The sequence below is a fragment of the Rattus rattus genome, chromosome X (assembly GCF_011064425.1).
Source record: "Rattus rattus isolate New Zealand chromosome X, Rrattus_CSIRO_v1, whole genome shotgun sequence".
In the NCBI taxonomy this organism is placed as follows: domain Eukaryota; kingdom Metazoa; phylum Chordata; class Mammalia; order Rodentia; family Muridae; genus Rattus; species Rattus rattus.
Window position 1 is genome coordinate 128,892,727 of NC_046172.1, and position 18,711 is coordinate 128,911,437.

The 18,711-nt window shown below is 43.6% G+C and overlaps 1 protein-coding gene across 1 annotated transcript in view; it reads left to right on the forward strand.

Annotated features, from left to right (window-relative positions):
• The window catches only part of Bcap31 (B cell receptor associated protein 31), a 30,477-nt gene extending 15,062 nt beyond the window's left edge, over nucleotides 1–15,415 (forward strand). The window contains 4 exon segments of the mRNA XM_032889596.1: nucleotides 11,619–11,754; nucleotides 12,664–12,784; nucleotides 13,538–13,638; nucleotides 15,006–15,415. Of these exon segments, the coding sequence (XP_032745487.1) occupies nucleotides 11,619–11,754; nucleotides 12,664–12,784; nucleotides 13,538–13,638; nucleotides 15,006–15,044 (397 nt within the window). The 3' untranslated portion in view covers nucleotides 15,045–15,415.
• The last annotated feature ends 3,296 nt before the right edge of the window (nucleotides 15,416–18,711 follow it).

Here is an 18,711-nt window from a genome sequence, read left to right on the forward strand (position 1 = left end):
TTATGAAGAGAAAACAATTTTTTAAAAAAGGAAGCAAGCTAAACAATGAGCCTGATAGGCTTTTGTACTCTATGATAGCAGGAAATGAACCCAAAATTCCCGTGGAGCCCACGTTAAGAACTTTGAGCTTCCTGTTGTGGTAAATATCAAAAGTAACCACAAACCCTCGCTAGCTGGCATCAACGAGTCATATGGCCTTTAGCAGGGTAACTCATGAGACAAACCAAATCAATTCCAATATCAATAAGCAACATATTAAACCAGGACTTTAGCCCAAAATATCTCAAATTGTTAAGCTCTCTACCTGGAGCCACAGATTTTTATTTAACCTTAATAACTTCTATGATATATGCCTGCATTCACTCTCACTGGTGTTACAGACATTTATCACAACTCTCTACTTGGAGGTAGTGACTAATTTTTCCCTGTCTAAGTTCTGAACCGTGGATGAAAATCCCTACCTGATTCAGGTAATCTCTTTACTCTCTTCTTTCTAAAAACAAACGCAATCACCTTTTAATAATATCTGTAATTAAGAAGTAGCTTGTTTAACTAGGATTTCAACCCAAAATTCCCGTGGAGACCACGTTAAAAAGAATGTGAGTATCCTGAAAGACTTTCTAAACAACTTTCTTTAAAAAGCAGCTTTTAATATCTAACTTTCTGAGCTGTCACTACTTATCACATCAGGGGACCTACTAGGCTATTTATTTAAAGTTCCTGCACTTGAGACATTATATGAATCAACATGATGCTGGCCTCCTCTTACTTAGAAAATAAAACTTTCTCTCAACTCTTAGGATTACTAGTGGATTCTTGCCCATCATTGGTTAGCCAGATGGGATGTGTTTCCGCCCAGATATCTAGCAGATATCTTGGGACACCTCGGTGCGGACCTAGCGGGGGAAAAAGACATCATACTTTTTTTATTTTTATATTTTTACAACAACAGTGAAGGAATACCTTACTATAAACTTTATAAACACTGTACAGGTAGGCTGCTTTTAAATTTAATTTTTTGACTTATAATAACACAGTATAAATACAACCCATGGTATAGTTGTACAAAAATTAATTACTTTCTTTCTTCCTTCCTTCCTTCCTTCCTTTCTTTCTTTCTTTCTTTCTTTCTTTCTTTCTTTCTTTCTTTCTTTCTTTCTTTCTTTCTTTCTTTCTTTCTTTCTTTCACATTTTAAACTTTTTGTTAAAACCAAGATACAAACCAAGGCGGTGTAAGGTCAGAATCATCAGAATCGCCATTTTCTTTTTTGTTTTTGTTTTTTTCCGGAGCTGGGGACAACCCAGGGCCTTACGATTGCTAGGCAAGTGCTCTACCACTGAACTAAATTCCCAACCGGAATTGCCATTTTCTAACCCCTACATTTTACCTCGTTCCAATATTTTCAGGTGCTGTAGCACACATGGAGTTGTTATCTCTTGTTATCACAGTATCATTTCAGGTATCTTTAAGCTTCTTCTTTTTTTTTTAAAGATTTATTCATTTATTATATATAAGTACACTGTAGCTGTCTTCAGATACACCAGAAGAGGGCATCGGATCTCTTTACAGATGGTTGTGAGCCACCATGTGGTTGCTGGGAATTGAACTCAGGACCTCTGGAAGAGTAGTTGGGTGCTCTTAACCGCTGAGCCATCTCTCCAGCCCTTTAAGCTTCTTCTTAAGGAAAGACTATTGCGTTGATAAATGTGCCCATTGTGATTTATCTTTTGTGTATTTTCATCATATACTTGCTTGTAAGCAAAATATACATTGAGTATTTCTCCCTCTTAGTGGAAAGCTTTAGAGATTGAGATCTGTGTTTTCAAATTTTTTTCATTGCTGGGGATTGAACCCAGAGCCTCTTACACACTGGGTATTTACCCTGTCACTAATCCATAGCCTCCAGCTCTATATTTTTTTTTTTTTTGATCATTTGTTTTTTTTTTTTTTTTTCAGAGCTGGGGCCCAACCCAGGGCCTTGTGCTTGCTAGGCAAGCGCTCTACCATTGAGCTAAATCCCCAACCCCATTTGTTTGTTTTTAAGTAGCTTTTTGAGATCTGTAAAAACTTCTGCTAAACCCTTCACTGTGAATTCTGCAGTTCTAATGTACAGTCTCCTTTTCTGTTTCAACTGTGTATTTACTATAGGTAAAAGTTAAATTATAATTTCAGCAGAGCCTTGTTATATGGTATATTGTTTAACAAACTGTTAGTACATGAATGTGTAGTAAAACTTGACTTTTGGGCACGCAGTTCTGTTTTCCCCCCTTTTGCTGAGGGTGAAACCCAAGGACTTGTGTATTCTACAAAAGCGATCAAACAGTAGGACTATCTTTAAGTTGACAAATGTAGTTTTTTCTAATCTAAATGGGTAGTTCAGATAAAAGTAGATTTTTTATCATCCAATATTCCCATAGTAATACTTGGGGTGGAATACTAGAGTTCTATTAGGGCGCAACATGCAATCTGTTCCTACAGTCCTAATTCTATATCTGGTGATAACTGCTGTTTATTTCTTTTCCTTTGACAAGCATATAAGGCAAGACAAATGGCTGATTTAACATCTTGCTCAGATTACTTAAGCAGCCTTTGTGAGCTGTGCCAGCTGCCTTGTTGTGCCTATAACACCCTCCTGTGGCTCTATCTAGTCACAAGGGGGTGTCTTGTGCCACATCTTGTAAAAAGACGCAGCAGTCCCAAGGATTGGTATAGGTTCATCAGTTGCTCAGATCTATGTTTCTGGAATTTTGCTAGAAATACATACACATCAATGGTCTAAAGGTCAGATTCTGTGATAGTGGTTGTAACCCTCAGGAACTTTGATCCTTTCTTTTTCAAGTATGAGGACCTGAGTTCAGATCATCATGTAAAGAGCTAAGCATGTCAGTTAAGTGGGCTTAACTAAATTGCTGTGAGCCAGCAGAGACAGGAGGCTCACTGGGGCTTGCTGACTGCTAACCTAGCTCCAAGTTCATTGAGAGACTTTGTCTCAAGGGGAGACATGATAGTGTGATAGGGCAGGACATTACATGTCCTTCCTTGGCCTTTACTGGTGTGGATGGACACAATTTTATACATACACATGCGGGGAGGGGGACAGAGGTGGGGAGAGAGAGAGAGAGAGAGAGAGAGAGAGAGAGAGAGAGAGAGAGAGAGAGAATGAATATGAATGAGAATGAGAATATTTGAATATTGAAGGGAAGACATTCAGAAGTTTCAGGCTGTGGATATGTTTAGAGTTAAGAGCCTAGCATATGCAAGGCCCTTGACATCATTTTATAAAAAGAAGCACAATGGCTAGAGAAATGTCTACCTCCCTTGTAGTCTTATTCTTAGAATTAGCTACAGGTAATATTAGGGATGTTTCTGAACTGTGAATTAATTGTTTACTTATTTGAGCTAGAGTAGCTTCAGACTGCCAGTAGTCTTCCTGCTTTCTTTTAGAAGTAAGTTCTTGAATCTTCCAACAAACACTGTTGGTTGGCCCTAATAGTAAAATAATAGGCTAATAGCTTTTATACCTTTGTTTTTGGTCTACATGTCCTCTTGTATATAAGCCCCTCCAAACTTAGGTACCTTTTTCTTTTTTTAAAGAGTTAAGATTTTACTATGTAGCCCTGGCTGATCTGAAACTCTATATAGGCCAGACTGTCTGTAAACTCATATTAACCTGCTTCTGCCTCTTCAGTTCTGGGCCAAAAACTGGGATTATATACCTGTATACCATCATGTGTATATTTCTTTGTATATGATGAATATATGTTCATGTGCATGTGTGTGTGTAACTATGAAGGCTAGAGGTTAATGGTAGTATCAGTATCTTCCTCTGTTCTCCTTTTTGGGGTGGGGGTGGGGGGCGAGATTTAGTCTCTTCACTGAATCTGGACCTCACTGTTTTAGATAGTCTGGCTGACCAGAGAATTTTAGGGTTCTGCCTTTATCCTTCTTCCACCAACCCTGCACTGGGGTTATAGCTATGTGCCACCACCCCTGGTCTTTACATAAGTACTGGAGATCTGAACATATGTCCTCATTTATTGCAAATACTTTTTAAACATTGAGGCATTTCACAAACTCCTCTTATATATTTTTAATGAATGGTAGTTATGTATGTGGATCCATGTGGACTATCAAGAGTAATATCTCTTTATTGTTTCAAATCTTACTGTGTTATGAAAACTTTTTGTGGAGCTTTTAGTAAACTATGGAGCATTATTGTATGTAGGACATTGCAGGGTTACTTCACAGAAAGACAAATAATATAGAATGGGAGATAACATACTGAAAAATACCCTTAGTGTATCATGTTTGAGTTAGAGCAGAGAGATGTTTATGTTCTATGGAAGCATATCTGGACAGCAGACACCTCCTGTTGTTTTGGGCTGTCTGCTTGTATGGGTAGTAGAACAGGAATTAGGAAGGAGGTCAGGGGGCTTGTGTTCCCATACCCATGTTTCTCTCTTAGAAGCTGTGTGACTAACTAGCCTTCCTCTCTCACCACCCCTACACAGGGCTTCTCATTTGTTAAACAAGGGCTTATCTAGGATATTTCTCAGCTGCAGGACTGTGTGTATGGTGTATGTGTGGGTTTTTTTTGGGGGGGGGGTTCTAGCTGAAACCAGGAGGGACTTTAACAATCCTGTATATTAGGTGGGCCTTTGTAAATAGAGGGCACTCAGGAATGACTGCCATACCTAGAGCCCATGTCTGACTTGGTTCAGATACCGTATTCCTTGTAGTGAATATTCCTTGAAGCTATTAGGACTGGATGAATGAGTTTAGCTCACATTCAGCCACAGATCATAGAGGAATGCTCTTTTTTCCTGTTGTTTTTTGTTGTTGTTGTTGTTTGTTTTTTGTTTTGGTAGGCAGGTGTTGGTAGAGTTGTGAGCTAAGCTCCACTTCCATGTTTGTGTTAGTCTTGTAAGATTTGTGTTTAGTGACTATAATATCTTACTACCTGAAGATCAGAAATTAATATGGTAGTGTATTATTAGAGAATCAGAAACCCTTATTTTGTAGTGATAGAAATTGAACCCAGGGTCCTTTTTATATGAAATAAAATCTTAACTGCACTTAGCCTTTGTTTCACCCAAATAAGGCTTTAAATCAGCAAAAATAGGAAAATAAGTTCTCTAAAATGTTACATCCACTTTGTGAGTGTGCATGGGGGGAGAGAGAGAGAGAGAGAGAGAGAGAGAGAGAGAGAGATGGAATGTGTGCACGCGTTTGTGTCTGTGTCTGTGTCTGTGTCTGTGTCTGTGTCTGTGTCTGTGTGTTTGTAAATGTGTATGTCTATGTGTAAGGGATGTGTGGGGATGTGTAAGCCAGAGAAAGGAGATCAGGTATCTGGCCCTGTCACTTTTCATATTATTTTCTCCTGAGATAGGTTCTCTCACTGAGCCTGAAACTAGGCTGGCATTCAATGTTAGTGGCAAGCAAGCCCTTGAAGTCCTCCTGTCTGTCCTCCAGAGTAAGTCCTAGGATTACAGGTGCATGTAGCCATGGACTGTTTTAAACTTGGGAGCTAGCATCTGAATTGAAGTCCTCATGCTTACATAGCAAGTGCTCTTAACCCACTGAGCCACCACTCTAACCCTGTTTATTACTCATTAAGCATTCTATAGACAAGGTACATAAATAAAGCTTTATACTTGTGCAAGTAAGAAATTGACATTCAAAAGCCTATTTGACTCCCAGAGCTTGTCACCCACTGCAATTGTTGAGGTTTCACATTTTGAATAGTTTGACCACATACATGGTGTCTTAGTTAGGGTTTTATTGCTGTGAACAGACACCATGACCAAGGCAACTCTTATAAGGACAACATTTAATTGAGGCTTAATACAGGTTTAAACATTCAGTCCATTATCATCAAGGTGGGAGCATGGCAGCATCTAGGCAGGCATGGTGCAGGAGGAATTCTAACATCTTCATCTGAAGGCTGCTAATGAGACTATTGACTTCCAAGCAGCTAGAATGAGGGTCTTAAAGCTCACAACCACAGTGCCATGGCTTACTGGTAGCAAGATTGCCTCTTATACACAAGACTCTTGGTTTTGAGAGCAAAACCACAGGTTTATTTATTTTTTGGATATTTTTGAGACAGGGTTTCTCTGTGTAGCCCTGGCTGTCCTAGAACTACCTCTATAGATTAGTCTGGCCACAAACTCAGAGATCCTGGAGCCTCTGTCTCTCAAGTGCTAGGATTAAAGGTGTGGGCTACCACCTTTCAGCTACTAACTTGAATTTTCATGCTAGTTTTTTGTGAATGCTGCTCTATCTCTCCAGCATTGTGTGTCTAACAATTTTAACTGGTGAACATATAAAGCCTTTTAGCCCTATTTTTTAAATATAAACAGTCTCTTTTTTAGTATAAAATGTCTCTTGGTTGTTATTTTTCCTATGCCTTAGCTAATCTGACCTTGTTTGGGCTTCCTGGTCCTTTTTGTGATATCTGTGTTTCCCCTGCTCTCTTTTGTTTTTGCTTAACGGGCAGAGCACAGAATTACATAGTTGCCATGTCACTATCTTAAGTAGTGTTAACAAACTTTCATATTCTTCCTTGGTAGCCTCTAGAACTCTCCTTTTCAAATTTGAAACTGTACCCATGACATAGCCTGTGTGTATTACTCTTCTCTAAGCCTCTCTTCCTGTACCCTTAGGACCACTACGGCAGAAGAGTCACTGTTACCCTTTGTGTCCACTGACAGAAGCCTCTTCTCCTGTTCTACTATCCTTGTTCTATCTAGTTTGTTTACTGTGTCCTGGTCATGGGATCTTTCTGACATGTCTCTTCGGGCATAAAGACTTGACATAGACCCTTGCTGCTGTGATACCAGGAGTCTCTGCTCTACTCTCTGTCATGTCGATCCCTTTGGATAACCTTGAGTGTTTATAACCCCTTTTCTTGGGCATATCTTCCTCTTCCTTATTTTAATGACTACTGGTGCTTTAGGTTGAGAGGGCAGGGTAATGGAACCTTTGGTACTACCACTTTGTATTACCCGAAGTCTTGCCTGTGCATCTCCTAGTTGTGGGTCCTTGACAAAGTAGCCACCTCATCTTTTCTTCCAATAGTTGAAGTATATTCACAGAGAGTCCGAAGTCTATGGCCACACTGTAGACAGTGTGACATAGACTGTGACAGCATGGAGTCAGCAGGTGGCACTGTGACACCAAAGTCCTACTTGGCATGGGACAGAAGTATAGACAAGCTAGTGTATACAACTTATGTCTGCAGGGGTGGCTTCTCAGCTGAGGCTGTTTTGGACCACATCATGGACCCTTTCATTTGGGACATGCTCTTTCTCCCACCTCTTGTTCCTATTTTTTCCTCACTGGGGCACATAGGCAAAAAGTGCCTGTGAAGTGAAGCCTATCTCTTTACTTAATGTGCTTGACCTGTTTCTTAGAGGCCAGGGAGAGAGATTCAGTTTCTCTTGCCTTCTCTTATGTACTCAGCCTTTTTATAAAAGCATGATAGCTCTGCTTAGCATCCAAGAACATTTTTACCAGAAGTGCCAAGTTGAGTTCAGGTATTTGTCTGCCAAGGACACATCTGTATTCTGTTAAGTTTTGTTTTCTGGGCTTTGTATTTATGCTTGGGTTCAGTTAATATGAACCCTGAGCTATTGTGTCGGTGACTACTCTAGATCTTTAGGAACTTTCTTTGACTCTTAGGTTTTCACCTATGCTTTGTTAGTTTTTGTTTTGTTTGTTTGTATTTCAAGTCAAGGTTTGTCTGTGTAGCCCTGCTTGTCGTGGAACTAGCTCTGTAGACCAGGCTGACCTTGAACTCAAGAATGCTAGGATTACAGGTAAGTTCCACCACCATCCAGCCTCACCTATGCTTTTTAAGTGAATAGATATAAATAGTTCATCTGGGCAAGTCTTCAGGAGTTAAAACAGACATCGATGCTTTCTATGTAGGAATAGAGGCCATGAAGTGGCCATTTCAGATTTCTGTAGGCTATTGTGTTTTTGGATTAGAGTATGGCAGTTCTGAAGCTTGTTCCTATTTACCATATGCCTTACTCAGTTTTAGGGGCCTGACAAATGCCATATAGAGAACAATGGAGAGAGTGCTTGAGAGACTATTAAATGGGAAAGCAGTAAAATGTTCCAGAAGACTGGTTTCTTGGGCTGGCAAATGCTGGCCAACACGCTGGGAAGGGCCTAATCTGTCTTGCCAGGTCCCTAAGGTTTGGGGTAGAGGCTAGAGCTTGGGTCTCTCATCAGCTCGAGGTAGTGAGTCAAGTTTCCCATGTGGCTTTTCAGCACCCTCTTGCTGCTGTCTTTTGTCTCCTCTGTTAGATAGGGTGATGAGAATGCTATATCGGCTTATGCCCCACCCCCAGCCCTCAGTGCCAGACTGCCAGGTAGACATGTGTTTAGCAAGAGAAAGGGGGCAGGCTTGGACCTGACAAGCAGCCTCTCAAATACACTCCTTCACTCGTCAGGGAGTGTTCCCTGTTCCAGGAGTGAAATTAGGTCACCTGGAAGGCTTCTTTTCATTGTACCTAGTCTGGGGGAATAGAGATGACATGTATAGGGTGCAGCCGAAAGGTGTTTATAGCCTGATAGAACAATAAGATGACTAAATATCCTAAGAAAGTGAGTACAAGAGCTTGTGATGTATTGGGGGCTGCTGTGGGAGCACTTGAGGGTACCTCCCTAACAGGAAAGGCTTTTTCCTGAGGGAGGTGATGGCTGAGCTGGCTAGGAAGAACAAAGCATAATGTCTAATATGTAGAATAGACATGTTCTAGGGATGGTAAGGGCTTGGCATTACTTCCACACAGTGGCTCAACCAGAGAAGCAACCAGTCAAATTTGTCAGATCTGGAGTGGATGGGAACTCTATACAGATGCCAGCAGGGAGGAAGCATCAGGCACTGACTGTGGGATAGCTAGAGAGCATCCTCTCTAGATTTGACAAGGAAAGCATTGATAGTGACTTGGGGTAGGGGACAAGGAGGATAGAGCCTCTACCACAGAGACACACTTGATAGCTGGTTCTGATGGAGTAAGGGAAGACCCATCTTGGCAGGCTATGTTTGGAGTGTTTATGTAACATCAAAATCTGATGTTTAGTACGTTGTTAGGAGTCTCATGGCAGTTAAACCCTTTATGGGATAAGCCAGTTGGAAGAAAATACAGACTGCAGAGTAGACACCTGAAGAAGAGTATACCAGATAAAGAGGTAAGAGATACCTCTTAAAACCAACTTGTCAATAGCAACATATGTTACAGAGTGCACATCTGCTGAAAACTCAAGTAGTTAAAGGATGAGGCAGTTGAAGTGCAAAGGCAGGGAAGGAGAGAAGACAGACTTAGGAGGAAATGGCAAGAAAGTTGATGAGAAATTGTGGGCAAGGGCATAAAATGCAGCATACCAGGGAAAATGACCCACAATGAACCCTGGATGGATTAGAGGCCTAGCTCCAACACAGGTGTTATGAAAGAACCATTAGTATGTGCATTTTGGGTGCAATTAGAATGTTTGCCTTTGGTTACCAACTAGGATGCCCTGGGAGGGAGGTGGGAAAAATGCCCATGACAGTTGGCCAAAGGAAGAAAAATCAGGACCAGGTTGGCAGTGTGATTGCCTTGTTAATGGCTGCAAACCAAAAACCAGAAATGTGAGCAGACACTGTTCAGGGTCTTGTGCTTGGATTTCTGGACTATCCAGGAAACTCTAGTTTACAATATGTGAGGAAGGCCTATGATAGCACTGAACAGCGTTGTTACACTTAGACTGTCGTTCCTGATGGGACCGTCTTTCTGGTTGTGGCAGTCATATATCAGCTGGCTGGCTTCCCTTGGTAACTAGGATGACAGCTGTGGACACTCCCTAGCAGCCATTTGCCCGGCCAGGTAGGAGTGACAAGCCTTGGTTTATCCACTCATCTTCCCTGGGACCCAGCAGTGCCTATGGGTCACATCTCTACCACCAGGTGGCACACATGCTCTTCCCCTCATTTCTAGCTATGGGGAGGGCCCTCTTAAACTTTACAAGGACCTGTTCAGGAACCAGGAAGCTTCTGTGCTGGGAGTTGGGGATAATCACACTTGCCTTTCTTACTGGTGTCTCTCTAATTTCTGGCCACTGTGTGTCATGCCCATGACTTCTTGCTGGCTGCTTGGGTGCTTGGTAGCGTCTACTTTCAGTGCTCCAGCCCAGTGGGGGGCAGGCTGGTGGGCAGCTCTGGGCTGAGGCAGGGAAACCTGAGCTCTAGGCCACGAGGTCTGGGCCGCTAATTTTAGAGAGCACATGTCACTGGAAACTCTCTTCTCATGCCAGGAATCAAAAGCTTGGCTCTCTCTCTGTGCCACCAGAGACCCCTGGGAGCTTCTCCCCAAAGCAGGACCCATAGAGTTCCTCTATTCCATATGTACATTCCCCAAAAGGGTTCTTAGAGCCCTTCAGAGCGTGGACTGAGACTTAGAAGAGAGTTCACCTGCTCTGTGCTTCTGGTTCCCTTGCCTGCCCAGGCTGCAGATGGGAATGACAAGAGTCAGACCAGTGCATGATGGGACTAGAGAGGCCAGCCCTGGAGCAGACCACCAAGGCTGCTGCTACTATTCTAAGCAAGCACTTTTGTTGCAGTGCCCTGGAACAGGCATCAGGCATGTTTTCTTCTGTTTTCCCCAGGCCTCTGCATGTACTTTGCCTGACTCCAAGTACTGTGGCTAGATTTTTCCAAGGCATGTGGGCAAGTACTCCCCTTTCTTGGCTGCCTGAGCAGTGCCTTTCTCAAGGCAGTATCAAGTCCTTTTGTCCTCTCTCTGCTCATTTAGTCTACTGTTCAGGGTGCAGTGCTTATCCTTACCTGCTTACCTACCTTTACAGATGTTTGAGACAGGCAACAGGTATCTTTGTCTTGATTCTTTTTTCTGTGTCCCAAGTAGTTGATTACAGCCTCAGTTTGAGTGCTATTATATAATAGATACGTTGTCCTACCTGGTTGTAAGATATGTTTGAGAAGGAAATTTAGAGGAGAAGAGGTTTTTTCTACTCATGTTGAGACCTGGAAGCTAAGAGAGAGTATGTTTCCCAATGTAGGTTTTAGAGGCCAGTAGATGGGAGTTGGAATTATAGCTATGTGTATTTCTGGCTCCTAGACATTTCTTTAACTTAGACACATTGCTTCACCCTGCTAAACCTTGTTTTTTTGTCAAATGAGAGTAGTAGTAGTAACTACCTCATGAAGTAGCTATGAGGAATTCATTTGGCATGTTGGAAGTATCCAAATTTATTATCTTAACATTGTTCTCCTAGGGAGGCAAGCCTGGCCTCGCAGGAAGGAAAACAGTGCTGAGGCTTGTCTAGCACATCTAGGCCCTCACCTGGAAAGTGCTGGTGTTCCAAGACCTATTGCTATATAGCTAGGCCATGCCTGGGTGTGTTCCTGCTTCTGATCTCTGCCTGAGATACTTCCCAGGGGCCCAGTGCAGCTGTTGGGAGGGGGTAGAAGCCCAATTCCTGGGCCCCACTTTGTGTTGCCAGATCCAGGCTGGAGGCAGGGTAGGCAGGTAGCAGCCAAGAAGAGTTCTTGCCAAGCCCCTTGCTCTCATGCTTCTCACTTTTCCCTTCTTTTTGTAAACAATTGCAGCCTGCTTAGACGCCTGGTGACTCTCATCTCCCAGCAGGCCACACTGCTGGCCTCCAACGAAGCCTTTAAAAAGCAGGCAGAAAGTGCCAGTGAGGCAGCCAAGAAATACATGGAGGAGAATGATCAGCTAAAGAAGGTAATTCTGCCCTTACAACTTGAGTGGGATGCCCAGATCCACAGTGCTAGTGACACATCTCTAAGATCCACAGTAGTTACTATTAGGCTGGGGCCTGTGTGAGAATACTGGTCCCTGATAAAGGAGTTTTTAGTAGGTAGAAAGGATCTAGGATGACTGGTGCCTTCTCTTCATTCGTGAGGACACAATAGAGGAAGAAGGTATTACAATCGTTGTCTCCATATACTGGTTCCAGTGACAGTTTTTGTCTTGTTTTGTTTTGTTTTTATGAGAATGACTCTCTAGGAACAGAGACATGTGCTGAAGAAGACTCTTATTCTTTAGAAGTTAGTTATTAGTTGCAATCATTTATGAACATGACGTTGATGGATCCCTTGGTTTAAGAAGAAGCAGAGACTAATTTGTTGGCCTGTCAGAGGACATGTAGTATAAGCCAAGCTGGGAAGGAGAGTGATGGTTTAGAGATTGGTAGGGTGCAGTTGAATATAAGCAGATTTTGGAGTCATTGGCTGTAGTGAGCTGCAACAGTCAGGGAAGAGAAGGAATAGGTGTAGTTCTTTAGGTTATCTGGGCCAAGAGCTCCTGGTGACAGCAAGTTGGGTTACTGGTTTGATGGGTAAACACAGAGCCATTGAACTTTACTGGTGGGAAGGTAGGTCTAGAGGCCAGGGTAGGCAGAGTGCATAGCCCATGAATGAGCTTGCAGCTGATGCTCCTTTCCTTAGTAGCTAACTATATCCTGGTCTGTGCCTGGGAGCTCCATAGTGGCCCAGTTTTGTATTGATATTTCCAAAATGGTCAGTAATTGCTCAAAGTAGCTTGAGAAATCAAAGTTCTATGGAGGACACTGGTCTGGAACTTCACCTTCACTTCCTTCTGAATAACCCAAGTGCTTGGCATTTTCCCTAGGGAACTGCTGAGGATGGAGGCAAGTTGGATGTTGGGAGTCCTGAAATGAAGTTAGAGGAGAACAAGAGCCTGAAGACTGATCTGAAGAAGCTAAAAGATGAGCTGGCCAGCACCAAGAAAAGTGAGGATGGCTGTCCTGTTACACCCAGAAGCTCCACTATCCATTTATGCCCCCATGGATCAAGTATTATTAGCACACTTCATGTGAAAGCTCAAGAATTGCATGGAAACAAACACATAGCACTCCGCACCTTCACACCCAAATATAATCAAACAAGTTCATGGCTAGAGAATCTCAGTGATTCGAATAGGCCTTGGAGAAGCCCTAACAGCTACTGGGCATGCTTTAGTAGTGCTCACTAGGGGTTTCCCATTAAGACAGGCAGGCATGGGGGTTGCCCAAGATGCCTTGGAACCAAGAACAAAAAAGTGTGGAGAAGAATTTGTGTGATCATTCTCCCTTTCTCCCTTATTTTTTCCTCCTCACTCCTAGATTAATTCCAGATTTATTCAGCACTGTAGGTGTTGGCCAGTGTCACTAGGGGTCTTGATGCTGGGATTTTGCTTATTGCCTCTCACTGCCCACCAGTTAAAAGGTAACTCCTTCTGGGAACAGTTAGTGTCCCTCCATTTAAAGGACTAAGGGGGCTGGTGCTCTGATTTTTTTATTCCATCTAGCTGTTGGGTTATCCCTTCCTTACACCTTTCCTCTAGAGGTTTATAAAGACAGAAACATTGACAAACTTTGGAACCTTATCTGTATAACCATTTTTGCGACAGGTTTAAAGCAGGTTCCCATGTTTTAAGCAGGTAGTCCCCCCTCCCCCCCTTAGGTAATCCTTTAATTTCTTCCTGTATTCATTTGTATTGTTAGAACTTGAGAAAGCTGAAAACGAGGCTCTGGCTATGCAGAAGCAGTCTGAGGGCCTTACCAAAGAATATGACTGTCTGCTAGAAGAGCACGCCAAGCTGCAGGTCAGTGTTTCCCATCTGTAGGTGGCAGGTTAGGTTAGGGCACTACACAGTTCCTAGAGGTACTAAGGGAGCCTATTGCCTCCTTTGTTGCTGAGTGTAGGCTTAGAGCAGACCCAGCTGTCAGAACCCTTCTTGTAGGAGATGTGGCATGGTACTAGATGATGGACTAGAACCTGCAAGGTTCAAGGGCAGCCCTTGTCAGTAGATCTACTCTCTGCTCCGAGTCTTTCCTACCATAAATCTAGTCTCAAGCCCCTAAAGAGGGGTTAACATTCCTAGGACATCCCAGCTGTGGCATGCTGTTTCATTAGGAACGACATGGGGAAGCTGGGTATGGTAGCCATACCTGAAGTGCTAGTACTTTAGGAAGCTGAGGCTGGAGAGTTGAGAAAACTCCAGGTCAGCCTAGGCTACATACTAAGACGCTGCTTCAAAAAAAAAACCCTCAATATTGTAGAGACCTACTTTTGTCCACCTCTCCTGTGGAATGGGGCAGGGGAAGGTAATATTTAAAGTCTGAAGTAAGTGAAGAGAAAGCCTCAAAGGTCACCTTACCTGGTAAGTACTATTTGTTGATCTGAGTTTTCAGGCTAGGCTCACAACTCCAGATAAGGCTGGAAGTTCAGATGGTCAGGAAGATTTGTTTGGTTTACATCAGGTAATAGGAAGGGCCCATCCCCACAGGGAGTGCGTGGGCCCTCAGAATATACTAAGCTATCTGGGCAGGACTTGGGGGTTGGGTCTCTGTATCTATTCACATGTTTGTATTTGTATAGTGGACACTAGAGGATAACCTTGGATATCACTCTTCAAGAGCTATCCATTTTATTTATGAGACCGAATATCTCATTTGCCTAGAGCTTACCAAGCAGACTTGCTACCTAGCTATAGGAATCTAACATGCCTCTCCAGCTCTGAGATTACAAGTATGCCTTACTACTTGTAGAGTCTGGCCTCCTATGTATTTTAGGATTGAACCCAGATCCTCATGCTTTTATGGCAGATGCTGTCTCCTAACCCCCAAGGATTGGGTTTTAATGGAAGGTATACAGTTGTGAAAAGGCCCTACATTGGGACTTAAAGACTAGCTCAAGTGTGCTCTGGAGGAGGTCTTAGTTCTGATCCCATTGTAGTAGATTCCTCCAACTGCCAGTCCTCCCCTGGCAATTAGGCCCAGGGTCTTCCCTAGTGGGTGGGATAGGCTGGCAAGCTTTAGGGTGCTATTGGGGTTAGGGCACCTTGCTTGCCTAGGTACTTGTTATTAACAGGAGTGAGGAACCAAGTGCTTGGGGACATAGTACTAGAGGCGAAAGGGGTGGGCCCAGGTCCTGCTAACTTCGTTCTTTGGGGTTTCTTTCCTTTTCCAGGCCTCAGTACGTGGTCCCTCAGACAAGAAGGAGGAGTAAAGACTTGGTTTTTCCCTGCCTGTAGCTGGCTTATACTTGACCCATGCTTACTGCTTCCTTGGAGCCCAGCCTGTCCCTCTGGTACTTGGTTTATTCTCCATTTCCTCAATTTTTCCATGGTTTATAGATCATTTTGGCCCCATTACACATACTACTCTTATACCAAAAAGGACCTGATTGTTCATTCATAGTAATTTTGCCACTGTTCTGCCTGGCCAGAGCACTTTCCACTCCTAGAAGTGTAGAAAAGCACTGGTGACTTGGCCTGCACTTGAACTCCATTTTATTTTGCCATGTATCCTAAAGGAGGCTGCTGTTAAGCAGGTCAACTGTTTTATCCTGAGGGGAATAAATGTTGTTATGTTACAAGGTGTTTGTGTCTAATTGAGGCTTTGAGGATGATTCTGCTGTTCCTCTCTCAAAGTTAGTGTCCAGAAAGACTGCAGAGGCTCAGTCTTTACTTTTCTTGAGCTTGCCTTAGTCCCTGAAGACCAAACTCACATTTGCCCTCAAAGCTCCTGCTCTCTGCCTCTGCCCTACCTCCTCCTTTCAGTCAGGAAAACTCTGCTTTATGGCTCTTAGGGAGTGTCTGTCTTGTCAGTCTCCCTGGGAGTTGGCAACTCTCTGGGAAGCCTGGTAAACCAGCAGGACTTCCTGGTGCCTTCTCTTACTTCTTATTCATCACATTCAGGACAGATAGAATGTGGCAGAGTGCCACCAGTCACTCCCTGCCCAACCCCCTCCTGAAGGTTTATAGCATGACCTCTGACTAATGCTGACTGGGGAAAGGAGACTGTCCTTGGCAGTGACCTAGAGCTTGCTACTGCAGAACAAGGCAGTGGAGAGGGGCTTCAAGGCAGTAGAGAAAGGACTGCAGAGTGCTTGGGTCTTTACTACCCACCAACCCTGAAGAGTTACTAGATGTGGTTTTGCCTCTGCACTGGCTTGCTTTGCTGACAGGTCTCATGCCCTCACTGCTTGCCTCCTTATAACAAGATCAGCCTGTAGCTAGGCTGCTTTCTAGCAGAGCACAAGAAAGGGTCTATCCCTAATCAGGTGTTTATTGTTCCCACCCTGCCCTCCTCCATCAGCCTTCCCTTGAAGGATGTGTGCTATGCCTACTGTCTGTAAAAACTGGCTGGAGGGATTATGGGAGCAGGTTAGAAGTGTCTTTTGGATTTGGAGTGACTCCTGAAGATGTTGGTGTTGGCTAGGTGGTTGTCAGCTAACTATGTTCCTACTCTTGTCTGACCTGTATGGGACTAGGCCAAGCAGCAGCCTTCTCAAGTATTCTGTTACTCTTCCCCACCCACAAAGCATGGCTGCCCTGTGAGGAGTCCACCCACTTCCCAGCAGTCTAGAGGTGGTGCCTATGGTGGGGGCAGGAGCATTCAGGTAACACCCTCTGTTTGCTATGCCAAGACTTAGGACTAGTCTACTTTTCCAGGAAGTGTTCTGGACTACTTTGGGCTTTCCTGAGCTTGCTTGTCTGTGCTTTGGAAGGCTAAAGTCCAGATCACCTCTACTGCCTTTCCACTCTGACCCTGGCCACTATCCTCTCTGACCCAGCTTCTGGGGCATCCTGTCTGATGGTTTACTACTCCATTTTCTCAATCTACTTGGACTTTTTGATCTGTTTCTTAAACCTTTGTATAGGTGTAGGTTTCCTGAGTAAATAGGAATCTATTGTTGTAGCACCCAGTTAAAATAACACAGCTCTGTGAAGTTGCCTTCTATGAAGTTACCATTTTCTGTCTCTGAAGTTGACCGGTTGCTGAGAAGTCCTTTCGCTTGAAGGAGAGGTGAGAGCTCTCATCCTGAACAGAGCCTGAGGCAGTGAACTCCTTCTTTCTCATGGGTGGAGTTAGTTGGAGGGAGGAAGTAAGGCCAGGGGGGTGTTCTAGCAGACCTAGGAAGACCTTCTGCAGCTAAAGATACATGCTGAGATTTAGGGACAGAGCAAAATGAGTTTGGGAGTGGCTTCTGGGCAAGAACAGAGTTTGTAGGAAGATAAACTGAAGACAAGTGCTGAGGGCAGGGAGGCTATAGTCTGTACCAGGTGATGACTCCTTCCTGTTCTGCATGGAACAGAACCACTTTGTACAGAACAGAACTAGGGTTGTCTGGTTACCAACCCTCCTGTGACGCCACCTACTCCTCAGAGACTGCCCTCTGTGCACTAGGTCCCACCCTTCCAAGACTTGTCCTCTGTCACTTTATTTACATTGTGGTAAAGCATAAATATATATACTTGTAACATCCTAAAACATCTTTACCATTTCCGAGCACATAGTTTTGATGCCATTAAGCATTTGCACATGTAGAAAACTTGATGCCATGTCTCATCATTCTATTCAGTCTCTAGATTTGACTGCTCTAGGAGTTTCTTGTGAGTAGCATCATACAATAATGTTCTTTCAGAAGTAGCTCATTTCACCAATTATCGTGTCCTTCAGGGCTATCCATACAGCATATATCTCAATTTCCTTTTTCAGGCTAAATAAAATTGCATTCTGTGAATAAGCAATACTTTGTTCATACATTCATGTACAATTTGAGTCTCTCCCTTCCTCCATTGGGCATTGAACCTAGGGTGTTCCACATGCTAGGCAAGTGTTTTACTTCTCAGCTATATCTCCTGCTCTTTATGTGTTTTGAGACAATCTTCATAGGTTGTTCAGGATGGCTTTAAACTTGTCCTGTAGCCCAGGAAGACTTTGATTTTGCAATTCCCCCATGCCATAGCCCCCCAAATAGCTGGGAAGGTCAGACTCCACTAATTCCACCCTCTCCACAGCTGGTGCCTCTGGCAATCCTGGGAATTAATCCCAGGACCTTGTATCCACTAAGTGCTCTGTCATTGATCAGCTACTAGGAAAGCCTTGAACTCTCTGTAGCACATGCAGCCTTGAACTTTTGATCCTCCTGCTTCAGCCACCTGAGTAGCTGGTTTGATAGGCTTATGCTACCTGGCCTAGCTGACTTTTTGAATTCCCATTTTTTAAATGAGGCTTTTGCATGTTGCACAAGACCTCTCTTGTCTGGGTCCCCATAGTCTCTGCCACACAGTGAACTATATATAGCACCATCATCTTTGACCCTTGAAGGCCAGTCAGAGCCCAGGATGTTTTATGTCTCTGAGTCTTCCTCTGTACCACTTTTTTTTTTTTTTTTTTTTGGAGCTGGGGGACCGAATCCCAGGGCCTTGCGCTTCCTAGGCAAGCGGCCACCACTGAATAAATCCCCAACCCCGAAAGTATTTTTTTTTTGGTTCTTTTTTCGGAGCTGGGGATGGGAACCCAGGGCCTTGCGGCTTCCTAGGTAAGCGCTCTACCACTTAGCTAAATCCTCAGCCCCCTCTGTACCCACTTAAGCTCCACCCCCAGATCAGGACTCGTGTGGTGAGTACTTCAGAAGTTTTAGCTCCAGGCCAAACTTTCTAGAACTGCAAAGTCCTGTGTCCATTTGCCAACCAAAGATCTCTACTTGGATGACATTTCCCAGATGACATGCCCAAAGCCAACTCCCAATTGTCCCCATCACAGGACCCGGCAGTACCCTTCTTCCTGTGGCTCAAGCCAAATCTCTGTTGTTTTATCTTGACTCCTCAATTCTATATCATGTAGTCATCCACAGCCCCTTCTGTTCCTGCCAGGAAAGAAAACCC